Consider the following 18,430-nt stretch of genomic DNA (forward strand, 5'->3'; position numbering starts at 1 on the left):
ACCATTATTAGTTGTTATCATCCCCATAAGTTGTGTTCAGACTGTCCTTCTATAGTTTTAAAGGTATGTTGTTATTGCTGATAATATGCAGCATCGCCCATGTGTAAAACCGGAAGGTTTTTTTGGTTAGCTTCATTTAACCCTTTTCCTAAACTAAACCTTACACCTGACCCGTAGCACTGACCCTAAACTTAACCCCCTGTCCCCTGAGCCTTAACCTAACCCTGACCCTATTATCAACTATAAGAACGCACCTTTAAACCTACTAGGATGATACAGGAGGGACAGTCTGAACGCAACCTATGGAGATGATAACAACTAATAAGGGTAATTTAATGGCTGATAGCATCCCTTTTGAGATAAAGCAACATTTAAACATTTTTAATTGGTAGACTGATAACTCATTTTATAGTCGCTCCTATTCATTTCAATAATTATGAATATTTAGAAAAAGGATCCTGTGGTAATTCATAAAACTGAGTGAAAGTAGTGCCATTTTTAAGGCATCTATTATTCATATATTTCAGACTTAGATTCAAGCATTGTCACCATTTGTAGAGATTGGACCCAGGAGTTAAGAAAAACACGAGGAGCTAGAACAAAAACTTAAAATTTCATGTTTATTAAACAAAAAACAAAAGTCTAACGTGGCCGCAAAAACTACAAAATAACAAAACGGAGGAAGCAAAAACCGAAAGCTCACACAATGCCAGACTGAAGACTAGAGACCATATGGATGAGAAGAGAGGAAAGAGCTGGGCTAATTGACAAAAGGGAACAGGTGTAAGTGGGTGGGATGGGACCAGGGAGTGAAGGCCAACGATGGAAAATGACTGACTGAGGGAAGGGTGGGGACTAAAACGCAGAAAATAAGAAACTATTAACAAAAGAATAATAAGACAACTAGTTTTATGTGTTTTATAAATCACCCAGTTTGCTATAAATACATAAAATGAATTCAACTAGTCAGATAAAACACTTGATAGGCAGCTTTTTCTGTTTAGATTTTAAACGAGAGCCCCTTTTCCACACTGCAACAGGCCTTGACAGAACTAATCGGGAACAAATCCCGGTTATTGGAGTCCATCAATAGGATTCAAACCAATTAGAGCAAATCACACTTGAGTTATCAGACAAAGTCTTGCTGGAAACCCTAACGAGTCAAGATGCTACCAAAATGCTTGGTGAATTAGCAATTGTTATAGCTAAGAGATTGCAAATGACACATGAACTTCTCATTCACGCTGCAAACACTCAAAGAAAAAAAGCAGAAAATAAATCCAGTTAAAAGAAGAGAATGAACTTCTTAAAACCAGTCCTGAGGTAAGTGATCAGAGCAAAGTTGCTACAGAGTTATCTGAGTTAACAGAAAAATTTAAGCTCCTCTATCAAAATCACCTACAGGTGGCGAATGAACTTACAACAACCCAACAAAATCTAAAGCTGGAGAGGGAAGCCTACACAAACGTTCATCATGACCTCCAAAAAGTTTCTCATGAGCTAGATCGTTTGAAGATGAACAACAATACTTATGGTAGACAGTTGCTTCTAAAAGATGTGCAGATCCAATATTTGCAGCACCAGCTGTCTAAGGAACAGCCTAAAAGCATAAACACACAGGAACTTCCTGATACAGGTGTCGACCCAACCAGAAGTGGGGGACCACCTCCTCCGGTAGGTTTGACCCCCCTCTCACACTTGCCCAACACAATTTGGTGATCTGCAACAAGCAAGTAGACCAACAGGTGAGTACGACCGTGGGTCCCTCTCGCCCAAGTTAAACTGGACTGTCCCTCCATTTACACCAATACTTGGTAAGACTGACCCGTCCTCACACCTGAGGAGAGACCAAGTCCAGCATGGTCCATCCGACAGGGAATGGGACAAAATTGCTAAAATCATCAGTCGTTTTGACCCCACACCAGGTGGTCAACATGACATTAGAGCTTATCTTGATGACCTGACGTTCTACCTGAGAAGATTTCCTGAAGCTACCGTTCAGGATTACATATATTTAATTAAATCAACTGCTAGTAGAAAGGTCACTAAGTTCATGGATGGTCAACTTTCCATGTACGAGCAGATCTCGATCATCTATGCCAGGCTCTTGAGAGAGAGTTCTCTGATCACACATTACAATCTGGTCTGACCTCTGCTCTGAACACCAGACAAGGCAGACAAGAGTCACCAAACAACTACTACTACTGAATCTTACATGCTTATTCTGGTTCTGATAATTTCCCGCAGACGGAGGAGGATCCTAACTTTAAAGCTATCTTCATCCAGAGTCTCCATCCTTTGGTTAGCAGTCAACTAGGCATAACGGCTAACCCTCACACAGCCTCAATCCAACAATTACACGAGGGGCAACTTTAACCTTCCAAAAGGTGAAACAGTCCAGGCCCACTGAACCAAATACAGTTTTAGCTGTAAACACAAGTTCTCTTCCCTTGGACCTTGAAGGAGGAAGAGCAAACCCTGACTCACAACAAGTTAAATTTGCCCCTCCATCACCCAAGTTCAAGAGGAGGCCACAACATTTTGAGCCTGAAAATCCTCATCAAGTTAAAAGATCTAATCGGTACCCAGATTCTGGGAGGGACCACGATTACCCAAGCTCTGACTACCGAAATCATAACAAAGTTTATCAGGGGGTAGACGCTCTCCCAATTATAATCTCAAATTTTCCGGTAATAACCAATCTCAAAGGCAGACCCGTCAATTTCAGAACCGTCGCTCTCGACCTGAAAGAGAACAACTTTCACCATGTCAGAGACGTTCTGAAAAGATGAAAGAGTCAAAGCCTCAACAGGATGATGACTGTATAGGTCTCACTTCCAAAGAAATGGAAATGATTAAACGTATTTTGGAGGAAATGCATAAACAGGAAGAGTCCAAGAAGGTTGATCTCCTATCTATAGCATCTTTCACACCTGAAAATGAGTCTCTCATTGTTCCCAACTGGCCAATGGAACAACAAGCTAAAGAGTTGAAGCCCCAATCCGCGGCCGCTGATTGTGTCTCCCCCCTCATGTCGCTGATGTAGAGACCACTGATGTTGACATTTCTGGTTCAGAAACAGAAACTGGCCAGTCCAACATACCAAGTGCTGTCTTAACAGTCCAAATGAATAATGAGGATCCTTGGTTTGAGAAAGATGATTCCTGGATCCAAGTGGAACCTCCGGTATCAAAATTTTTGTGTAACCTAACTGAAAAAGGGGTAGCAAGAAAGTTTTACCTTTCAGTGACCTTAGAACAGGTCCTATCTCACGACGCTCTTCTTGATACAGGAGCTGACATAACTTTGATATCAGCTGCCGTGTTCGAAAAACTACGGCAACAAATCCTGCTGGCAAAGATTTGATCCTCCAGATGTGCTCTTTAGAGGTACGACTGTACACTCCTGAAGATGCTTTTATGTCTTTAAGACATGCTTGTAGTCGAAGTGGCTGAATGGATTCATTGTGTTTCATGGACAAATATAAATGTGTATCATCAGCATAACAATGAAAATTTATCACATGCTGTTTAATAACTTTGCCTAATGGAAGCATATATAAAGTAAAGAGTGTCGGTCCAAGCACTGAACCCTGAGGAACTTCGTGACTAACTTTGGTGTATGAAGCAGATTCATTATTTCCAGTTACAAACTGGAACCTATCAGATAGATATGATTCAAACAATTTTAGAGCCGTTCCTGTAATGCCAACATCATATTCAAGTCGCTGTAGTAGAATATTATGATCAGCTGTATCAAATGCAGCACTGAGGTCTAGCAGGACCAGTGTAGACACCTGTCCATTGTCTGAGGCCATGAGAATATCATTCGTAACTTTCACCAGTGCAGTTTCTGTGCTATGATGAGCTCTAAACCCTGACTGAAACTCTTCAAAGTATTTCTTTACAGATGATCACGTAACTGACCTGCAACTATTTTCTCAGGAATTTTTTAGATGAATGTTAGATTAAATATAGGTCTATAATTGGCTAGGATTCCTGAGTCAAGGTTATGTTTCTTAAGTAAAGGTTTAATTACAGCAATCTTAAAACTCTGTGGTACGTAACGATTCATTAGAGACAAACTGAGCAGATCCAAGAAGTGGTTATTAATTAAGGGAAATACGTCTTTAAATAGTCTGGTTTAGATGGGATCTAGAAGACATGTGGACATTTTGGATACCATCAACATATTATCATATTATTATCATCATTATGTCAACAGGGCCCAAAAAGCAGTATCTGCAGGAGCCCACAGCCTGTTTATTCATATCCTGATCACATCTTATTTTTTACTTGTCACAAACATCAATCTACTACATTTATAATTGGGAATCTATTTTAATTATGTAATTAATACCTAATAATATGCATCACTACAACAGATAGTGGTTTTTTTTGTTTGTTTGTTTGTTTTAGTTTTGCACTGTAGAAGACGCTGAGGGGTAAAGTGAAAGCAGAACTACTTAACTAAAAGTTTAAGGTTATACTTATAGGCACTTATTTAACACTTTTAGACAGATACAGTTTTTCTGTAAAAATGTGTTAAATTAGTTGAAAAGCCCCATCAAACATTTTCATTTACACATGTTGCACATTCTAGTTGTATTACTCTTTGAAGTTATTGTTGTTATTTTTTTAAATTTTCATCACTGGTTATGTTATTCATGTATTTCAGAGTGTTTAGCAGCTCAGTAGCGTAACATTTATCATCTGAACTAAAGCCTTATCTGTTCAACACGTGTGGCTCCACCCCACAGCGGCCGGAGTGGATTAGATAAGCCACTGAAACGCAACACGTTTTGGCAGCAAAAGCAAAAAAAAAAAGGACTTAATGAGGCTTATTGGAAGGTTTCCAAATAAATCTAATAATTAAACGTGATTGCAGAGCCTAATCAGTTTGGATTAAACCTGAAGACTCTGTCTGTTTCCATCACTTACAAACACATCCAGGAAACTTTAAACTTTTTTACTTCCTTTTTCAAATAAAAAAAAAGTCAAGAATGAATGTGCTGGAAGATTTTATTTTAAAATGCTTAAAGCGATACGTTTTTTTTTTTTTTTACATTTTACAAAACACCAAAAATCAAATCCGTTCTACTCAACTTATTTTATTTGTATATTTTGTATGATGTCCTACATTTTAGTTGTTTAGTATTTTATTTACATAGAACCAACTGAACATTGTTTCAGTGCATTTTACAGGCAAATCAATCATATTTAGTTACTTAAAATCCCATTAAATCAACATTTATTCCAGTTTAACTCAGAACTAATTGATGTTGGTCTATTCTAATTTGATGGTGGGATTGAATGGTTTAAAATGATCAAACGAGTTTTGCTGTTTAAATATTTTGTTTATCTCTGTTGATCACCTGGTCCCTCCTCTCATCACTTATCTTATGGGAGGTTCTGGGTGTGCCTGTGTTGTGTCGCAGCCATAAAACCGTGTTTCCTCACTGGTTACGGCACCAAACTAACAAGATGACTAGTCTCTCTGCTAAGGACAAGGACACCGTCAAAGCCTTCTGGGCCAAGATCTCTCCCAAGGTGGGAGACCTCGGCAAAGATGCTCTGGGCAGGTAAACACAATTCAAACCTCTGTCTTTGACCTGATTATTGTGTATTGATTCACTCCTTCTCTCTCTTGTTTCCACCAAGGATGCTGGTGGTCTACCCTCAGACCAAGACCTACTTCGCCCACTGGAAGGACCTGAGCCCCGGCTCTGCCCCGGTGGCAAAGCACGGAAAGACCATCATGTCTGGAGTCGGTGAGGCTGTGGGCAAAATCGACAACCTGACTGAAGGTCTCCTGAACCTCAGTGAGCTGCACGCCTTCACCCTGAGGGTGGATCCTGCCAACTTCAAGGTACAGACCGAAACCTTTAACCAGATCAGTGCCTCCTGAGCTCCAGGACTCAAATAGTTTCTTTATTTGTTTCCTCTCCTTGGATGCTGCTTGTCAGGAAACAAACTAATCTGATTTGGTGTTTGTTTGTTTTTTCCCAGATCCTCGCTCACAACATTCTGGTAGTTTTGGCCATCCAGTACCCCAGCGACTTCACCCCTGAGGTGCACGTGTCCATGGACAAGTTCCTGTCCTCTCTGGCTCTGGCTCTGTCTGAGAAATACAGATGAACATCTGGAAGAGGGAGCAACGAGCATGAGGTGTTTCTGCTTATGATCAATAAAAACCTGAATGTGAAAAAAAAAGCACAAAACAACCGACTTGTGTGTTTTTAATATTTAATATGTTTTTTTGTTCTGTTTGAGAACATTTTCAATGTTTCTAAAATCAGAAAAAAAAATTAATTAAAAGCTGCTTTTTATACAGTTTCATTCACTTTTTTTAAAGCTAAAAATGAACTACTTTTTTGCTTGCTAGTGTTCTATTTATTTACACATTTATTTAGTTTATTTGTCTTGGTCAGTTCTTCTCGCTACTGTTGGAAAATTAATGATGAAGGTGAAGCAGTTCAAATGATGTTTCAAGTAAATTACTCCGTACAAACTCTTTGTCTGTACATATTTTTATGATGAGGCTTATCTATTTGCTCATTTATGCTGGTCCTTTTTCCAGCATTAACTAGTTGTAAAGATGCAGCTCAGGCTTTTAGCACTCGCTAAAAACAAATAAATAAAAATAACAAATTGAATTTGGTACATCATGAAACAACTGGGTGCGATCTTTAATCTGTTTTTTTAATAATCATTTTGTTGGATTCCTGATTTTTAGCTATGCTGGATAAACCTTGGACCAAGGAATCAACTATTGCATATAATTATATTTCTTAGAAAGCAAAGAAAAAAGCATGTATTTAGTGATTTACATATTAAAAGTCACCGGCAGGCCTACACTCATATTCATTCTTTGTTCGGTTTTATTTTAAATATGATTAAACAATGCAAAAAAAAAATTTGTGGAACAAACAAAGAATAAAATAAAAAAGAACAATTAATAATTAACTTGTTCAAAACAAAGAAGCATAACTTCTTTAATCCCGCCCCTTCTTTATCATTAACTAATAATTGTTTGTTTACTTCCTATTTTATCATTCTTGCGATTATAGTATAATGTAATTTTGTTGTTAAATAAATTGTTAAAACTGAATAATTTTCAATTTATACTATTTCTATCTTGTCGACCTGCCATTGTGTGTCTGTTCCTCTCAAACCCAGCGGGTCGAAGCAGATGGCCGCTTGTCCTGAGCCTGGTTCTGCTAAAGGTTTCTTCCTCAGGAGGGAGTTTTTCCTTTCCACTGTCGCCTCCATGCTTGCTCAAGATGAGAGTTCTATGACGTTAAATCCAAAACAATCTACTCCTCAGATAAATAATGTTAAATTATTATTTTTATGAATGTGTTTGTTAACTTATTACTTTTAAATATGAATGTTTCTGCTCTGCGTCCTGAAATGACTTTTGTTGTGACTTGGCCCTATAAACTGAATTGAATGGGATTATGCATACCCCCATAGTTACTCTTCAAATAATATTTACAGTTGCATACACATTTACACAACTTATTTTATTGCACAGTGCTTCTGTAAATATGTGAATTATGTGTGTGCTGTCATCATTGCATTGCTGTTACTGTTTGAGTCATTTATTAATTTTGAACCTGTCTGTTTCTGATCAAATGTTCTATTCTATTTTTTTGTTTGTTTGTTTTACAACCTTCTCTGTAAGTAAAATGGGCAACTTTTGTTTTAAGATTTAATAAGAATAATCAATGACATTAATAACAGTTTCTCCTCTGCTGAGTGAAGCCAACATCTGTCTCAGCCTGTGTTTCATACACTGCTGACTTTTGTGTTGCTTTGTGACAGAAACGAGGAAATAATAAAATAAATTAAAAAAATCAAATCCCACTTTTTAAAGAAATAGTTCCATGTAACGATTTGAGAGCTAAAAGAACAAGCTGGAGCGGAAGTCACTTTGAGCTCTTTGTAGTTTTGTGCAGCAGTTTCAGTAAACACACCAACATGTCTGCCTGCAGAGCTTTTATTTTTCAAACGACCCTCTCTAGTGGTACTGCCTGCCCAGGGAGGAGACCACCACAGCCAGGAACTTCTGGAAGGCGGCCTGCACGTCTCCCGTGAACGCGCTCCCCAGCTGAGCTGCCACCACGATGCTCAGGCAGTCCGCCAGCAGCTGCAACACAACAAACACGCGTGAGCAACACCGGCGACGTGGCGCGCGCGCCGGTTCAACGGAGGGCGCATGGCTATACCTTGAAGTTGTCGGGGTCCACGTGCAGCTTCTCGGAGTGCAGCACGCTCAGGTCTTTGTAGGTGTTCTTGATGTCGTCCATGTTCTTCACAGCTGCTTCCAGACCCGACATGACCACCTTCCCGTGCGCCGCCACTTTGGGGTTGGAGGTGATGGCGGCTGCGTTGTAGAGGTTCCCAAAGCTGCCGAAATACCTCTGAGTCCAGGGGTACACAATCAGACACCTGCGGGAACGAGAAGGAACCTTAAAGTGTTGCTTGTAAATAAAGGGTAAGTCAGAGTGGAGTTAGGATGGGGGGTGTCACCTGGAGATAGCTGCTGCGCCCACAGCTCCAGCGTCGATCTTGGAGAAGATGTCCTTGATGGTGGCGCGCTCGAAGTCCGTCCACTCCACCATGATGGCGTTTGCAGTGAGAGGATGCTGTACCCGCTGCTCCAGCACCAGAGGCAACTTTTAAAGCAGAGCCCACCCCCACCCACCCCCCACCCAGCTTGGTGGGACAAGAAGATCTTTTGGAGTAAAGATGAGAGAAGGGCGTTTGTTCCTGAGACCGATAAGACGATTCTAGAAGCATCTACCGCCAGAAGTGATGACTAAAAAGTTCAGCTTCAGGTTTATTCATCTGTTCCAGCTCAGGCTTCTCTGCATTTAGAAAGACACATTTACTCTTGGAAACTGGTTTTAAAAGATCAGATTAAAATATTCAAACAGCTAAACATCTTAAACTGAGCTGTTCGTTTTATTTCATTTCATTTACAAAGGCTTTACTGTATCAGAACTTAATAAATGTTAAAACATTTTATTTTAATTTATTTAGTTAAGTTATTCAGTGTCAAAATTGCATTAATTTGATATATTGATACAAAACTCTGTTCTATTTTTTTACGCAACGTAATTATTATTTTTCTGTTTTCTTAAAGTCAATTTTTTTTAACATTATTTCATTTGAGTATTTTAGCATTATTTTTGTTTTAATACCATTGTTTTTTATGAAATTTGACGACATTTTAACAAAATTTTCAACAGTTCTTGTTTTTTCCGCGTAATTTAGAATGATTTTTATTTTGTTTAGTTTTATTTTAATGCAATTTGTTTGTTTTTTAATTTTGCTTAACAATAACTTTTTTATTTCAACTTTAGTTCTTAATGCTCTTTAATGTAATTCAATTAGATTTAAAAATCAATGTTAAAATAACCTCATTTGACTTACTCTGCTGTTATTTATTATAACTGAACTCATTTTAACTATTTTATTCATAAAATAAATGCAATTTTATTTTGTTTGAATAATTAGTCTTTCAGACTGGATGAAATTCTCAGTAAAGTATTTAAGAAAAATTAAACTAATCAAGATGAAACATTCAGTCAGATCAAAAAACTTTCATGTAAACTTTTATGTAACTCTTATAGTTAAACTGCCATCATAAACTCTAGAGTTTGTATTTATATATTATATGTTATTTTGCCATCTTTATTTAAAAGGGGGCACAAAAAGCCTATAATTATAGATTTGAATGATTTAAATGTTAATTTTATATGTTATAAGTTTGCTAATTGATGGAAGCCTTGACAGATCTCCTGTGGAAAGTGTTTTTCTTTATCCGACAGTTCTCGATCCAGATGTTGCAGGACTTGGACCGCCTTTCTTCTCTTATCTAATGGGAGGTTCTGGGTGTGTCTGTGTTCTGTCGCAGCCATAAAACTCTTTCGGTCTTTACTGACCATGGTGCTAAACGAACAAGGACAAGATGACTAGTCTCTCTGCTAAGGACAAGGACACCGTCAAAGCCTTCTGGGCCAAGATCTCTCCCAGGGTGGGGGACATCGGTAAAGATGCTCTGGGCAGGTAAACACGATTCAGACCTCTGCCTTTGACCTGTTAATGGTTTCTTTATTCACTCCTTCTCTCTCTTGTTCCCACCAAGGATGCTGGTGGTCTACCCTCAGACCAAGACCTACTTCGCCCACTGGAAGGACCTGAGCCCCGGCTCTGCCCCGGTGGCAAAGCACGGAAAGACCATCATGTCTGGAGTCGGTGAGGCTGTGGGCAAAATCGACAACCTGACTGAAGGTCTCCTGAACCTCAGTGAGCTGCACGCCTTCACCCTGAGGGTGGATCCTGCCAACTTCAAGGTAAAATTGAAACCTTGAACCAGATCATTGTCTCCTGAGCTCCAGGACTCAAGTGGTTTCTTTATAGCCCCATCCTCACGTGGATGCTGCTTGTCAGGAAACAAACTAATCTGATTTGGTGTTTGTTTTTTTCAGATCCTCGCCCACAACATTCTGGTAGTTTTGGCCATCCAGTACCCCAGTGACTTCACCCCTGAGGTACACGTGTCCATGGACAAGTTCCTGTCCTCTCTGGCTCTGGCTCTGTCTGAGAAATACAGATGAACATCTGGAAGAGGGAGCAACGAGCATGAGATGATGCTGGTCTTTATAAATAAACCAAAAGGACTAAACTGTTGTTTTCTGTTGGAGTCATTCATTTTTTTAAATGGATTGTAAGAAAGAAAATATTGTATCCCTCCTTTCATTTTACCGCTTCAAAGCAGCAAAACTCTGCTTCTCAGATTAAAACAAAATCAATTATTTCTCAAACCTAATGTTTCAGCCAATAAGAACAAAATGTTTTGGGTCTTTAATCTTTTTAACTAAAGTTTTAGTAAGAAATTGTAATAAAAAAGAAAGTTTATGTCCTGGTGGACAAAATGCACTGGTATTAAATTAATGTTGTAAATGCATTCTGGGGAAAAAAAATAATATATATATAAAAATAACATAAAAGAGAGCGAGAAAAGCTGAAATATACAAACATTTTGAGACTAGCAGTTAACGTTTACCGATTACCTGTAATAAGATATTGAATTTTATTTTCTTTAGTTCTGATTGGCATGAAGTGTTTGTTGTTGCTCTCCAAGGGGCTGACCCCCCGCTGTTTTAATTCACAGATCATTGAAGCGAAAATATCCAGAACTTTGGAGAGCTCCATGATCTAGACAAAAAGGTTGGAAAATCCAAAAATTAAGTATTTTTTACATTTCAGTTTCAAACCTGATCTACTCCTTTGGGGCAAAAATAAAGGGGCTGCATTTAATCACTAATAAAGCCTTTGAGTGTCAAAATGTATTTCAAATTAAAAAAAAAAATACAACAAGGAGCATGAAAATAAGATTAGGACAAAGTGCAAGAATGTATGTGCAGGTAAGTGTGAGTGAGAGAGTGAATGGTTGTTTGTCTCCATGTGTCCCTGGGATGGACTGGAGACCTGTCCAGGGTGTCCCCCACCTTTTGCATATTGATTGCTGAATATGGGCACCAGTGACCCCCGTGACCCAAAAAAAGATGAAGTGTGTAACGATAATGGACGGATGAACAAATAAGCAAAAATTTGACATTTTCCTGCTGTCTTCATGAGCGGCTGTGGCTCAGTGAGAGCAGTTGTCCTCCAATGCGAGAGTTGGGGGTTCAAATCCACCAGCAGTCACATGTCGAAGTGTCCCTGGGCAAGACACTGAACCCCTCATAGCCTCTGATGTGTCAGTGTATGAATGTGATCTAAAAAGCTCTGATTACTCTCTTTAGAATGATTTGTTCAATTAGCTTTGTAGAGGTCTAGAGTGATGTATGAACGGGTAAATGAGGCGCAGATTGTAGTTTAAAGCACTTGGAGTATCTTGAAATAAGACAGAAAGGCGCTGTATAAGTACAGTCCATTTACCATTTTACCATTCATCTTCACAGTTGGACTTTTTTTTTTAACATAATAGATCAAACTCATTGGAAGATGTGATTTTAGGAGCTTTATTATTTCCACTTGTGCCTTTTGTTGCTTCACGCTGTGTGAATATATATCAAATGAAGAAACAATAAAGACAAGTTGTAAAACCTGATAAAACTCTTTAAATAAAGCCTCAGAATGAACAAACATGTCACACTTTCATTACTTTTTGTCATTCATCTTTGTTGTTGTGTCTCACAGAAATGTCAAATGTTTTTAAATTATGGATTGTAAATATACTTTTACTGTCTCTTCTGGCCCTGTGATGGACTTGGACGCACAGTGATTGTTGGACATGGGCACCGGCCACCCCCGTGACCCAAAATGGAAGAAGCGGGTAAAAGATAATGGATGGATGATACTTTTACAACTGTAACTTGAATTATGAGCAACAATGAAGCATTTTACAGCAATAAAATAAACACCCAAAACCACCTGTTGGTCGTGCTGAAGTGCAATTTCAGTCTAACCCTGCATTCTATCAGGTCACCAGCAGGGGTCGCTGCAGGTCTTCTGTTCTTTGGACCGGATGGGGTTCTGCTCAAGTGAAAAACCGGCGCCTGCAGGCTGTGACACAATATCTACTTTTATGGAGTTTAAATGAACAGATCAGCCATAACATTATGACCACAGTTTGTAACTTTTACTGCCAGAGTCACGTCACAAAGAGGCATCTGGACTAACACCAGACCTTCTGGACCCTGTCCAGTATCATTCTCTGAGAACATTTTCACCAAAAAAAAAAAAAAAAAAAAAAAAAAACTAATCAGGAATCAAATCAAAAGGTTATTTATTTATTCATTCATTTATTTATTTATTTTTAAATAAAGTCCTAAAAATCTATTTTTTTCCGTTCTTTTTAAAGTTCAAGATTCTATTCTGGGTGGAAAATGAAAATTTCAGGAAACAAACTCTGTCAACAATAAATTAAACAGAAGTGGGTTAAAAAAATAAACAAACTCAGAAAACACTTGAAGTTCTGGGTCAGAATATATAAAGTCCAGAGTGATCGTGTTCTGGTGCACATTATTAACAGATTCAAATAAATGTGTCTGTATGAAGAAATTGCCAAAGAAGATTTTAAAGTGGTAAAGCTGCCTTTTTGATAAAAGTCTGCTTATTTAAATGCAGTTTTAAATCATTAAAATGTCCCAACAATTGTTTAGTTTAGTTGTTTTTAGTTTATATTGATAAAAGTACAAAATAGAGGGAAAGTAACTAAGCTATAAATCTGTTAGAGCATTCAAATTTTGTACTATTATTGTAAAAATGTGGAATTTTTAATTTATTTAAGTCCTTTCGGTTTACAAAACTTATAAAATGGTATAATGATGTTTAACATTGCTTATGGAAAACTATTATTGCAGATTTGTGTTGACATTTTTCCTTTTGTAAACACTTCTTACAGCACTGTTTGTATATAGAGATCACTTGAATCATTTCTTATTCTTTGGCGAGAACAAAAACAAAAAAAGCACAGCCACTCGGATATCTTTAATTGATTTTATTGAACGAGCCTCCTCACATTTGTAAGGTTGCTCATTGTGGGATGTTTCTGATTCTCAATCAGGGCTTCCAGACTGGTTGGTGTTTAGCGGTACCTCTCAGACAGTCCCAGGGCCACATTTGCAAGGAACTTATCCACAGCGACGTGGACCTCTGGGGTGAACTCTGCAGGGAAGTACATGGCAAAGACCAGGATGATGTTGTGGCCCAGGATCTGTAAAACGAGAAAAGTCATTAAAAACCTTTTTAATGACCTAAACACTCATGTAAAGAAGAAACAAAACAACTCTAAATGATCGATCTGTCAGAAAATGTACCTTGAAGTTGGCAGGATCCACCCGGAGCTTAAAGGCATGCAGCTCACTGAGGGCGCTCAAGTGACCCACAAGGTTATCAATGTTCTTGACAGCTTGTCCCAGAGCTCCCATCACGGTAGCACCGTGCTTCTTCACCTTAGCAGATCCTGGGCTCAGATCTCCCCAGTGAGAGAAGTAGGTCTTGGTCTGGGGGTAGGCAACCAGCATCCTACAAGAGAGAGACGATTAGAAATGAGAACAGGCACAAACAAGACATTTAGGTGTGCACAGCGTTCTGCCTACCTGCTGACGGCCTCAGCACCCAGCTCTGCGGCCTTGCCCTCAGCCTTGGCCCAGATGGCCTTCACCAGGGCCTTGTCTTTGTCAGAGAGACTCATGGCTGCCTCTACGATGTCAGCAAGCAAGTGGAAGAGAAGTTGGTTTAGAATGCTGCTGGGGTGGGTTTGTCCTGCTGTCTTTATATCGAACCAAACCGCGCCACGCCTCAGTATCAAACCCACGCCGAACCACTGATAACGGAGCTGCCTAAAGTCTTTGCCAATTCAGTTTGATAAAAGTCGCCCCTCCTCTGATATCACGTAAATCTTACGTATAATGTTGGGCTGCAGAAAAAGCTGCAGGAAACTTTTACAAATTAGTCAGCATGTTTTTTTTTTTTTTTAGTTTTTGTGCCACCTGAAAATGTGATGAATGTGATGATTTTGGTGAAATGTTCGACATTTTAATAAACTAAACAATGCAACAAAAATGTCCAAACTTTAGGTTATAAAGTGCAAAAACAATAAAAAAAAAAAGCAGGTTATTAATGTATTTATTGCCATTTTTGTTTGCATATCTAACAACAAACACTAAATTGTTTAATGCAAACATAATTTATTATAAAAAATGTTATTTTGAAACAAACAATATTCATAAACTCCAACTGAGTAAAAAAAATAAATAAATAAATAAAGAAAAGCGCATTAAATATCACACGAAAGAGTTATTAAAATAAACTGAAGGCAACAAAACTTTTATTTCTAAAACATTTTTAAACAAACGACCAAAGTGTTTTACAGAACAATAATTAAGACATAACAACATAACATTATAAAACAAATACAATTTATAAAATTAATGTGAAAACTGTCCAAGAATAAAATCAAATATAAGTAAAAGTCGAAAACATTCAAGTGGAGAAGAACAACCTGCTGTTAGATAAGATAATTTATTGGCAATAATCGGTGGCAGGTTGCAGACGCACGGCGCGCGCCGCCACGCGTCACCTTTTTTTTTTTTTTTTGGTCAAATGCGCATCATCCAATCAGAACGCTCCTCGGCTGCGGGCCGGAGCGCGCGCTAATCAATAAATACCGGCTCCATGAAGGCGTTTCACACTCAGATCTTTGATCAGTAAACTTGTTTGAGAGAAGTCACTTTCAAGCCGTCACCATGGTCGAGTGGACAGATGCCGAGCGCAGCGCCATCACCACCTTGTGGTCCAACATCGATGTGGGGGAGATCGGACCCCAGGCCCTGACCAGGTAACACCCCCCCATCCCTCCTCAGCTCACCATCCTACCTTTAGTTTATCACTGTTTGGAGTGACGGCTGTTATTCTTCATCCTCAGGCTTCTGATTGTGTTCCCCTGGACCCAGAGGTACTTCGGAACCTTTGGAGACCTCTCCACCGCCTCCGCTATCGCCGCAAACCCCAAAGTGGCCTCCCATGGAAAAGTAGTGATGGGTGGACTGGAAATCGCCGTGAAGAACCTGGACAACATCAAGAACGCCTACGCCAAGCTGAGTGTCATGCACTCCGAGAAGCTCCATGTGGATCCTGACAACTTTAGGGTAGGTCCCCTCACACACACACACACACACACACATCAGTGGGCTCATTGAATTAAATTAAACTCGACTGATTGTGCATGTGTCATCCCCAGCTTCTGGCTGAGTGCATCTCCGTGTGCGTGGCTGCCAAGTTTGGCCCCAGCGTGTTCACCGCTGGTTTCCAGGAGGCCTGGCAGAAGTTCCTGGCTGTGGTCGTCTCCGCCCTGGGCAGACAGTACCACTAAGGATCTGGAGCTTCAGTTCCCAGCAGGACGCGCAGCAGCCACACGTCATCAAATCAAATGCTGCCTAATACACGAATAAAAAGCCTCTAATTATAAGCATGACTCATGCGTACTTCATTACTCTGCAAGGTTTGGTTCATATTCAATAAAACTTACAATAAAAACCTTTTTTTGTTGCGTGCAGGGCACATTTGAAACAGAGCTGAAACACCTTTAACAGCAACAATAGACAATAAATAACTTGCTATAATTTCTGCTGATATAAATATTTATGTAATTCATTCAACCTTTATTTAAACAGGTTAGAAGACTCATTTACAAGAGACCTGAATTTTAACAAAGAATGATGACAACAATAGTGATGCATACAAATTTAAGTGTTTTTTTTTTTTTTTTTTACAATTGAAAACAAAATGATAATTTAAAAGATAATTAAAAAGAAACATAGCAAAAAAAACAACAACATGTCAACAAAAGTCTTTCAGTCCACTGATCCTCCTCCTCGCACATTGAACAGCTTCTTTTCCAGCCTGACATTCAGATTATTGAGGAGCTTTAAACGTCATATTTTACATTATTTCACATTTTACGAAGATCAATTTAAAATGAAAATAAATTTCTGGAGAGCTGTCCAGTTATATTAGATGTTGTGTTAAGTAACAAGCATATTGTACATAGATGACATAAAACGCCATATTTCTATAAAAGTTCCTGCTTTAATTTGAACATATCTGACCAATTAGATGAGAAAGGTTGCAATATTTATAAATATAATTTAAACATTGTGTCCAGTTATCTTTAAATGTCTCCGGCAGCTTCAGGTAATGAACATGCACCTCGTGTATATGAGCTAACAAACAATTGTGGATATTATCAACTGATTATAGATGAGCAAAATAAATATTTGTTTTTAAGTGTCTCAACTGATCATTCACCCAACATTAAATTAATAGCACTTTATTCCCCAGAAGAAACTTTTCTATTTATTTTAATCTGGTCGATTGATCATGTTTAACTAACTGAAAATATCTTTATTGGTCATGATATGGCAACCTAAAAGGGGAAAATGTTAGGAAATTATAAACACAGTTGTACTTTTATTTATAAAAACTAACAGCTGAGAAAATAAAGAGCTTCAGTCTTTAACCATAAAAGTTTAAAGTCTGGTCTCTTGGCCAAAAGAGACAATAATCAAGATTTATGTCTTAATAAAAATCAGCTTTAAAATGTGACTTCAAAATGTTTTTGCACCGTCATGTTTTCTTCAACCAACAGAAACTGCTTTTGAAATGAGCTAAAATGTTAAAAATGGTGTTTCCTCCTCATCAAGTCAACATGTTGGAGCTGCGTATCATTTATTTGGGCGGGGTGAGTCTGAATATTCAGATAATAAACGTTGATGGTTTAATCTGAGCTCAGCAGCTGCATGCCCCACAAAAAAAGCAGCCAGGGTGAAATGTTCAAGTCTGAAAATATTTTACTAAAATAGCAGCTGATCACTCCTGCGAGGAGGGAGACTTATCAATCAAACTGCCCATTGATCGCATGACGACATGGTGAAATGGACCGAAGAGGAGCGCGAGACCATCAGATCAGTTTGGGAGAAAGTTGACATCGATGAGACTGGGCCACAGCTTATAGCGAGGTAGAAGGATGTTTAAAGGGTTGACCAGTATTTTTTATATAATAATTTGGTTTGTGTTTACTTTCCATTATTTGTTTAATTACAATAATTTACAAATAAACAGCTAAAAACTCTTAACCCGTTGTGTTGCAATGTTTTAAATACAAAAACAATATTAACTTGATTCAGGTCAAATAATGAGCCGCTTATCTGAAGTGTCCATGAATTCTTACTAATTTACAGTTTAATGATCAGTTTGCCTGCAGGTAAAGCACCTGAAGCATTTAAAGGCGTTTTGATAAATGAAGTTATTTTTAAAATTTAGGCTCAAAGAATAAAAGTACAGCTCTTGCTTTAGCCAATGCCTGTTCAGTACTGTGTTTCATAAAAAGTGAAAATGCTGATTCAGCGTTTGGTTTCATCGTGTGACAATTTTGCCGTTAATTTATCAAAATGTTCAGCTCGCTCAGCAGATGGGTTTTGTGACTTTAGATTTTTGTAATACTTAATACTTTGTAATACTTTTACAAATAGATTTCTTTACAAATAAATAAAACATAAATAAATACATTTCCCCACAAATAAATGCATTGATATATTTCTTTAGTTTCTTTAAAAATATTGCATTAAATTGGAATCGGCTTCAGTACACGATTTATTTTTATTTTCTTATGTTACTTAAATTTAACTATCCTTTTAGCTAATATTTTATTTAGCCTTCTTTTACTTTCAGCTAGTCATTTGTTTCTTTTGTCCTTTACATTTAGCCACTAAATTGTAACTTTAAGTTAGCCTTTTGCTACTTTTAACTAGCTTTTGCTACTCTTAACTTTTAGCTAATGTTTTGCTACATTTAGCTGCTGTTTTGCTACTTTTAGCTATCTTTTGTTACATTCAGCCACCATATTAGCC

At 38.1% G+C, this 18,430-nt stretch overlaps 6 protein-coding genes across 6 annotated transcripts in view; 4 read left to right on the forward strand and 2 right to left on the reverse strand.

Annotated features, from left to right (window-relative positions):
- Window positions 1-5,436: 5,436 nt before the first annotated feature.
- On the forward strand, window positions 5,437-6,220 carry LOC119421760 (hemoglobin embryonic subunit alpha). Its single transcript, XM_037689119.1, has 3 exons — window positions 5,437-5,581; window positions 5,661-5,868; window positions 6,009-6,220. Exons 1-3 carry the CDS (start codon window positions 5,484-5,486, stop codon window positions 6,135-6,137), a joined length of 435 nt encoding a protein of 144 aa, XP_037545047.1. The 5' UTR covers window positions 5,437-5,483; the 3' UTR covers window positions 6,138-6,220.
- Window positions 5,461-10,695, forward strand: LOC119421762 (hemoglobin embryonic subunit alpha). The gene is made up of 4 exons (XM_037689120.1): window positions 5,461-5,483; window positions 9,979-10,076; window positions 10,156-10,363; window positions 10,499-10,695. The coding sequence occupies exons 2-4, from the start codon at window positions 9,979-9,981 to the stop codon at window positions 10,625-10,627; spliced, it is 435 nt and encodes a 144-aa protein (XP_037545048.1). The 5' UTR covers window positions 5,461-5,483; the 3' UTR covers window positions 10,628-10,695.
- Window positions 7,986-8,657, reverse strand: LOC119421759 (hemoglobin subunit beta). Its single transcript, XM_037689118.1, has 3 exons — window positions 8,535-8,657; window positions 8,231-8,453; window positions 7,986-8,151 (listed from the first exon to the last, which is right to left on the reverse strand). Exons 1-3 carry the CDS (start codon window positions 8,624-8,626, stop codon window positions 8,023-8,025), a joined length of 444 nt encoding a protein of 147 aa, XP_037545046.1. The 5' UTR covers window positions 8,627-8,657; the 3' UTR covers window positions 7,986-8,022.
- Window positions 10,696-13,605: 2,910 nt separating the features above from the next.
- Window positions 13,606-14,214, reverse strand: si:ch211-5k11.8 (Hemoglobin subunit alpha-like). The gene is made up of 3 exons (XM_037689121.1): window positions 14,120-14,214; window positions 13,838-14,045; window positions 13,606-13,734 (listed from the first exon to the last, which is right to left on the reverse strand). Exons 1-3 carry the CDS (start codon window positions 14,212-14,214, stop codon window positions 13,606-13,608), a joined length of 432 nt encoding a protein of 143 aa, XP_037545049.1.
- Window positions 14,215-15,247: 1,033 nt separating this feature from the next.
- On the forward strand, window positions 15,248-15,894 carry LOC119421764 (hemoglobin subunit beta-A-like). Its single transcript, XM_037689122.1, has 3 exons — window positions 15,248-15,360; window positions 15,448-15,670; window positions 15,763-15,894. Exons 1-3 carry the CDS (start codon window positions 15,269-15,271, stop codon window positions 15,892-15,894), a joined length of 447 nt encoding a protein of 148 aa, XP_037545050.1. The 5' UTR covers window positions 15,248-15,268.
- A 1,553-nt stretch (window positions 15,895-17,447) lies between these two features.
- The window catches only part of LOC119421044 (hemoglobin cathodic subunit beta-like), a 4,591-nt gene continuing 3,608 nt past the window's right edge, over window positions 17,448-18,430 (forward strand). Inside the window, exon 1 of the mRNA XM_037688436.1 lies at window positions 17,448-17,539. Within this exon, the coding sequence (XP_037544364.1) occupies window positions 17,448-17,539 (92 nt within the window). The remainder of the gene's footprint in view (window positions 17,540-18,430) is intronic.

Source organism: Nematolebias whitei, chromosome 15 (assembly GCF_014905685.2).
Source record: "Nematolebias whitei isolate Nwh7 chromosome 15, NemWhi1, whole genome shotgun sequence".
Lineage (NCBI taxonomy): Eukaryota > Metazoa > Chordata > Actinopteri > Cyprinodontiformes > Rivulidae > Nematolebias > Nematolebias whitei.